General features: G+C 49.9%; 1 protein-coding gene across 1 annotated transcript in view; it reads right to left on the minus strand.

Moving 5' to 3' along the window:
* The window catches only part of fhdc2 (FH2 domain containing 2), a gene marked incomplete at both ends in the record, with an annotated part of 21,650 nt that overhangs the window by 4,722 nt on the left and 9,428 nt on the right, over positions 1–7,500 (minus strand). The window contains 7 exons of the mRNA XM_084448626.1: positions 209–326; positions 2,616–2,686; positions 2,993–3,100; positions 3,504–3,574; positions 4,397–4,497; positions 5,491–5,576; positions 6,888–6,990. Coding sequence (XP_084304752.1) covers positions 209–326; positions 2,616–2,686; positions 2,993–3,100; positions 3,504–3,574; positions 4,397–4,497; positions 5,491–5,576; positions 6,888–6,990 — 658 coding nt within the window. The remainder of the gene's footprint in view (positions 1–208; positions 327–2,615; positions 2,687–2,992; positions 3,101–3,503; positions 3,575–4,396; positions 4,498–5,490; positions 5,577–6,887; positions 6,991–7,500) is intronic.

A 7,500-nucleotide genomic window follows, 5' to 3' on the forward strand; every position in this document is an offset into this window, starting at 1 on the left:
TAAATGCAAGTAGGCCTACAGTACTGTAATTAAAATTACACCCACCAGTAAAGATAGCAGGCTCAAAAAAAAAGAAAAGTTTTTTTAAGCCTGTCCGGTAGACCGGGAGGTTCGGATCTCTGAAGTTCGGATGAGTGGGGTCCTACTGTATATGTGTGTGTGTGCGTGTGTGTCTGTGGGTATATGTGTGTGTGTGTGTGTCCCATACCTCCAGGAAAGGCTGGGTCTGCTGCTGGATCTCTGTCTCAGTGTGAGCGTGGCTCCTGAGGGACGTCACTCTGCTGTGCAGCTTAGACAGGTCGTCCACCACCGCCCCCTCACTCAGCCTGGAGACACACACTAACTTAGACAGGTCCTCACTAGACAGGTCCTCACTCAGCCTGGAGACACACACTAACTTAGACAGGTCCTCACTAGACAGGTCCTCACCCAGCCTGGAGACACACACTAACTTAGACAGGTCCTCACTAGACAGGTCCTCACCCAGCCTGGAGACACACACTAACTTAGACAGGTCCTCACTAGACAGGTCCTCACCCAGCCTGGAGACACACACTAACTTAGACAGGTCCTCACTAGACAGGTCCTCACTCAGCCTGGAGACACACACTAACTTAGACAGGTCGTCCACCACCGCCCCCTCACTCAGCCTGGAGACACACACTAACTTAGACAAGTCCTCACTAGACAGGTCCTCACTCAGCCTGGAGACACACACTAACTTAGACAAGTCGTCACTAGACAGGTCCTCACTCAGCCTGGAGACACACACTAACTTAGACAAGTCCTCACTAGACAGGTCCTCACTCAGCCTGGAGACACACACTAACTTAGACAGGTCGTCCACCACCGCCCCCTCACTCAGCCTGGAGACACACACTAACTTAGACAGGTCCTCACTAGACAGGTCCTCACTCAGCCTGGAGACACACACTAACTTAGACAGGTCCTCACTAGACAGGTCCTCACTCAGCCTGGAGACACACACTAACTTAGACAGGTCCTCACTCAACATGGAGAGACATACTCACTTAGACAGGTCCTCACTCAACATGGAGAGACATACTAACGTAGACAGTCTCCTCACTCAACCTGGAGAAACACACTAACTTATACAGGTCCTCACTCAACCTGGAGAGACATACTAACTTAGACAGGTCCTCACTCAGCCTGGAGACACACACTAACGTAGACAGTCTCCTCACTCAACCTGGAGAGACACACTAACTTAGACAGGTCCTCACTCAACCTGGAGAGACATACTAACTTGGACAGGTCCACACTCAAACTGGGGGGACATACTCTCATCGCCAGACCCATGAGAGTTATTTCGCTGATACACTACGTAAGCTATGCTAACTACGTTACTGCATGCTGCAGATCTCTCTATGGGTCTGACTGGGACACTTCATGCAAAAATCTGGTGTTCAAATCCTGGTAATTCATTGGTAGCGCCGGAATCCCTATCCACAGCTCGCTAGAGTGCAGGACTCATTAACAATACTTGAAAGGTGGAAATCTGTGTCCAGTGACCAATCAGAAGCCAAATCAGCCTCTCCAATCAGCATCCTATTGAACATCCGACCGGATTCTCAATGGTGTCCATGCACACATAGCTTGTTCCAATCAATTCTTGTTGCAGAGCTTCTGGGTGCTCAGATTAGGGGAGACATAAGGCCTTTAGAATGTCCATGTGACTGAACATGTTAAACCATGTGAACACAGAATATGGAAGGAACTGGACCAGGACGCCAGTCGAGCCGCATGATTCTCTTGTAATATGAATGTTGTCCTGACCCACATTCACACAGGCAGCCAGATATATTACTAACAGCTGGAGCAGAGAGCTCCAGCCCAGGATCCCGTCTACTGGAGCAGAGGAGCCGGAGCTGGGCTGGGAGTACTGATGTTATGCTGCGGGGCAGGGCTATGATCTCAAATGTCCTTCAGACTACTGGGCTCTGTTTCAATACTCTAAAAATGCAACCTCCCTTCTTCCCATGCCAGCCTCTGACCTAACATGTTTAAATAGGTGAAAGCATGAGGTCCTCCACACGTCTGTCTTGAAACTCCTGGGAGGGTGGAAGAAGGCTGCATGGTTAGAGTATTAGGACAGGCCCTGGGTTAGAGGGGGGGGCTGCATGGTTAGAGAATTAGAGCAGGCCCTGGGTTAGAGGGGGGGCTGCATGTTTAGAGTATATGTACAGGCCCTGGGTCGGGGGGAGGCTGCATGTTTAGAGTATTAGGACAGGCCCTGGGTTAAAGGGGAGAAAGGCTGTATGTTTAGAGTATTAGGACAGGCCCTGGGTTAAAGGGGAGAAAGGCTGCATGTTTAGAGTATTAGGACAGGCCCTGGGTTAAAGGGGAGAAAGGCTGCATGTTTAGAGTATTAGGACAGGCCCTGGGTTAAAGGGGAGAAAGGCTGCATGTTTAGAGTATTAGGACAGGCCCTGGGTTAGAGAGAAGAAGGCTGCATGTTTAATGTATTAGTACAGGCCCCGGGTTAGAGGGGAAAAAGGTTGCATGTTTACAGTATTAGTACAGGCCCTGGGTCAGGGGGAGGCTGCATGTTTAGAGTATTAGTACAGGCCCTGGGTTCTGGGGGAAGTACTAACCGGGAAGCGGGGCCAACATGACCTAGTTGGCTTGGAAACAGCAGCAGGCTCTGATCCTTCTTCACAGCTTCCTGTGGAGAGGAGGAAGAGGGAGGAGAGGGTTGGGGTCAGGGCTTATCCAGCTATTGTTGTCAGAACTGAAGTTGACATGATTCTCCTCAGATACTGACAGAGTTACAGAACCGTAGGAAACCCAGTTCTGAGTGTTTCGTTTGTTTGTAGGTATTCTGACGACAACAACACACACTTCAGATGTAGTCTAGACTAGAGTGACCTGCTTGAGGTAAACACAAAATGAACGGCGTCAAACTTTCATATTCCTCATCGCATCATATGACGCCGTTTGCTGTCCCCAGAGCCTTCGGGCCGAGCCTCACCATGGCGACGTAGTGCAACAGGTTCATGCCGGGCTTGTTGGCTTTGGTGTCGGCCAGTTTGAGCAGCGACGAGATCCTGAAGCCGGCGGCGTTGCCCGCGTATCCACCCTGGGGGGTCAAACACAAGGTCAAGCTCACACAATCTACCTGACTTTTAGGTCGAAACGTCACACTCGTTGAAATCACTACGGGAGCATTAAGAAACAATGTGAGGATATTCAGTTTTTCTATACGATTATTTTGTTTGTTTCCTGTTGGAATAATATGCCTGTGCGCTTTCGGACTACAACCTCACACAATCAACACGGGTGACGTGGTTGAACAAACACGGGAGCCTTCGACACAACCCTCCCCAGGGTGTACACTGACCCTTCGACACAACCTTCCCCAGGGTGTACACAGACAGACAGAAAGAGCCGGTTCTCTCTCTCTCTCTTCTCTGAGGGGAAAGAAAGAAAATAATGGAGAGAGAGAAAGAGAGAGAGAGAGAATAAAGAAAAGAGAGACTCACAGCGTTCATGTAGTTCCCTGCCTTCAGAACCAGGCGGAGGATGGAGTGAAGCTCTGGGCAGCTCAGCAGCTCTGGAGGAGGGAGGGAGAGATGGGGAGGAGAGGGAGGGAGAGATGGGGAGGAGAGGGAGGGAGAGAGGGGGGGAGGGGAGGTAGAGAAGGGGGAGGTAGAGAGGGGGAGGAGAGGGAGGGAGAGAGGGGGAGGAGGGGGAGGGAGAGAGGGGGGAGGGGAGGTAGAGGAGGGGGAGGTAGAAAGGGGGAGGAGAGGGAGGGAGAGAGGGGGAGGAGAGGGAGGGAGAGAGGGGGAGGAGGGGGAGGTAGAGAGGGGGAGGAGGTGGAGGTAGAGAGGGGGAGGAGGGGGAGGAAGAGATGGGGAGGAGGGGGAGGGAGAGATGGGGAGGAGGGGGAGGGAGAGAAGGGGAGGAGAGGGAGGGAGAGATGGAGAGTAGGGGGAGGGAGAGAGGGGGAGGAGGGGGAGGAAGAGAGGGGGAGGAGGGGGAGGTAGAGAGGGGGAGGAGAGGGAGGGAGAGATGGAGAGTAGGGGGAGGGAGAGAGGGGGAGGGAGAGAGGGGGAGGAAGAGAGGGGGAGGTAGAGAGGGGGAGGAGGGGGAGGAAGAGAGGGAGAGGTAGAGATGGGGGGCAGGGGGAGACCGAGAAGGAAGGGAGGGAGAGACAGATTCAATTAGAACTGTTCTGAATTATCAACTGTGTGATTTCAACACTGACATTTCAAACTAGTAAACAAAAGTGCTTTGACAATTGATCACAAAAAACAACAACATACTAGCCCATGGCCCCTGTGAAGCTTCAATCACTCAGAACCAAGCTGTGCTGTTTGCATTCTGGAGTCTAAACTCTTCAGAAGTGTCTGATGTCATCCTGCTGATGTCATACCTCTGGCCGCCTCCCTGAGACATCTGGCCGCCACACACAGTGAGGTCACGGCAGGGTCAAACTCCTGCTGTAGGATCATGGCGTCAAGACGCAGACGGAAACTGAAGAGTGAGAGAGAGAGAGAGAGAGAGAGAGAGATAGGGAGAGAGAGAGAGAGATATAGGGAGAGAGAGAGAGACAGAGAGAGAGGGAGGGAGGGAGGGAGGGAGGGAGGGAGGGAGGGAGGGAGGGAGTAAGAGAGAAAGAGAAAGAGAAAGAGGGAGGGAGAGAAAGAGACAGAGAGAGAGAGGACAGGAGAGGAGAGAGATGGAGATGATCAATCATCAGATGTAAACACACATCAGTTCAAAGGGACGATGCCTTTAGTGTGTGTGTGTGTGTGTGTGTGTGTGTGTGTGGAAAGTGGGGGAGGAGGATCTGTACTAATTCAGTGCAGAGGTGCTGATAAACAGCTGATAAGACCAGAGCGTCCGGGGTCAGCGGTGTGCTGGTGGGTTCGGGTTAGGAGCATCCAGGGTCAGTGGGGTTTAGATGGGATTGATGGAACTGAGCCAGACCAGACGGAAAATGAGTCAGAGCACAATAATTGAGGGAAACTACTGACATAATTCCTGTTTAGTTACAATGAATTTACCAGAACCTCTTATCCGGACCTAATCTGACGTGCCAGATAGTTTGCTTCACATAACCATCTGGGAACTCTCCGTTGGAAACTGTTTGGAAAAGGGCAGGCACTTAAAAAAATACTAGGCCGGTGATTGGATGAACCATCTGTCTATCACCGTCTATCACGCGCTAACTTCAACCGCTCCTCGCTGTTGTCACACCTAAACCTGCCCACCGTAGCTGTTTGTACAGTATTTCCTCATAGAACCCGGCTTGGCGATATCGTTTTCTGATCTGGCACAAACGGATCTCTATTGAAAGTATCCAGACTGATTTGCGAGAGAAACACAATGTGAGCTTGTGAGATCAGGATGTTGTCACGAGGCTAATCCAGACCCACTTGCAAAACAAATACAATCATGGTAAAAAATGCTTGTGTGCATGGAAATTGTGATAAGACGTGAGTGCTCATGGGAGGTGTAGTTTACCGTGGGACCTCCACCAGCAGCAGCATGAAGATGTCTGGTTCTCCCAGCATGCTCCTCTCTCCCTGGAAGCTCCTCAGACGGGTCTCCTGGCAGACACAGGCAGAGAGTAAGGGTTAGGGACAGAGGTGCCTTAGCAGAAACTTCTAGAATGCCAGAACCAGGAAAGGTAGGTTCTAGAATGCTAGGCCCATCAGCCAAAATGCCGAGGGCCTCTAGGGTTTCTCAGACACATTCAATCTAGTCTTGAACTAAAGAGGCTTGTTGGATGGAGAATCTAGACCTACATATTGCTTTAATCTACAACTAGGTGATCTGTGGCCGTAAGAAACCGTTCCCTGGGTTGGTCAAACCACCCTGAAGCTGCTAGTCTAATATCTAACATCTCATCTAATACATTCTGAGAGTACTGTCTGTAGACACATCACACCACACAGGACTGGCTAACGGCTAATCGGGAGCAGATGAGCGGGTGGGGGTTGTGTATAATAGCAATCAAGAGCACAGCCAACTTGGCTTGAAGGAGGTTCTGTTTGGGCTGTCAGTTGGTGTCCTAACTTTCCTTCTCTCTTTGCTCCAGTGATGTGATGGTTACTGTAGTTCTTTGCAATGTGAGTGGATCTTGCCAGCCTCTACGTGGATGTGCTATGATCTATGATTTATGATCTAGTCAGAGGCCAGGAGTGGTTAGTCTGCTGAGTTCAGTCTGTAGAGTAGGGTATAGTTGGCTGAGAACAGTCTGCTAAGTTGAGTATAGTTGGCTGAGAACAGTCTGCTGAGTTGAGTATAGTTGGCTGAGAACAGTCTGTTGTGTATAGTCTGCTGAGTACAGTGTAGTCTGAGTATAGTCTGCTGAGTATAATCTCAGTCTCAGTATAGTCTCGTCTGAGTAGAGAATAGTCTGAGTATAGTCTGCTGAGTATAATCTCAGTCTCAGTATAGTCTAGTCTGAGTAGAGAATAGTCTGAGTATAGTCTGTTGAGTGTAATTTCAGTATAGTATAGTCTGCTGAGTAGAGTATAGTCTGAGTATAGAGTCTGCTGAGTATAATGCCAGTATAGTATAGTCTGTATAGAGTAGAGAATAGTCTGAGTATAGTCTGCTGAGTATAATCTCAGTCTCAGTATAGTCTAGTCTGAGTAGAGAATAGTCTGAGTATAGTCTGTTGAGTGTAATTTCAGTATAGTATAGTCTGCTGAGTAGAGTATAGTCTGAGTATAGAGTCTGCTGAGTATAATGCCAGTATAGTATAGTCTGTATAGAGTATCGTCGGAGTATAGAGTCTGCTGAGTATAATCTCAGTATAGCACAGTCTGCTGAGTAGAAGAATATAGTCTGCCATTACGCTGGGAGACTACGGAGAGTCAGAGGGGACAGACAGAGCGGAGCAGCGTCTCTACCTCCTCGTTGTCTGGCAGTAGTTTGCAGAGCTCAGAGAGTTTCTCTGCTCCATAGCGCTCGCCGGCCCCTTGTCTCATGTCCTCCACTATCTCCTTGGCAGGCCTGCAGAAAAACCATGAAAGCCAGCGTCAGGATAACGTCACCTTTACCACACACACACTGTATATAACTGATATATATAACTGGGTTCTCGTGAGTCCTCGACTAGGTAGCGAGCTGTTGGTTAAACTCACTCCCCAGTATAAATACCGTCCACCCGTGACAATGAAGAGCTAGCTTTTCATTGGCGCAGCTGGTTAAAATGGTGTCTGTCATGCGGGAGACCGGGGTTCGATTCCCACCCAGGGCATGCCAAAACGTAACGCCCCACTGACGACGCTGAGTGGGGCATGTGCACTCACGGAATGCCAAGGTGTCGTTAGAGAGCTACGTTTCACTTCCTGCTAGTAACGGTGACTAGTAACAAGGGGCTCAATTCATACACACACATAAATACCCCATTACCTCTGTCGACATCACTCATAGGGACAGTTCTAACAACCATACGGGCAGTTCTGACAACCATGCAGGCAGTTCTAACAATAGGCAGTTCTGACAACCATACAGGCAGTT

This window comes from Borostomias antarcticus, assembly GCF_949987555.1.
Source record: "Borostomias antarcticus genome assembly, chromosome: 14".
In the NCBI taxonomy this organism is placed as follows: domain Eukaryota; kingdom Metazoa; phylum Chordata; class Actinopteri; order Stomiiformes; family Stomiidae; genus Borostomias; species Borostomias antarcticus.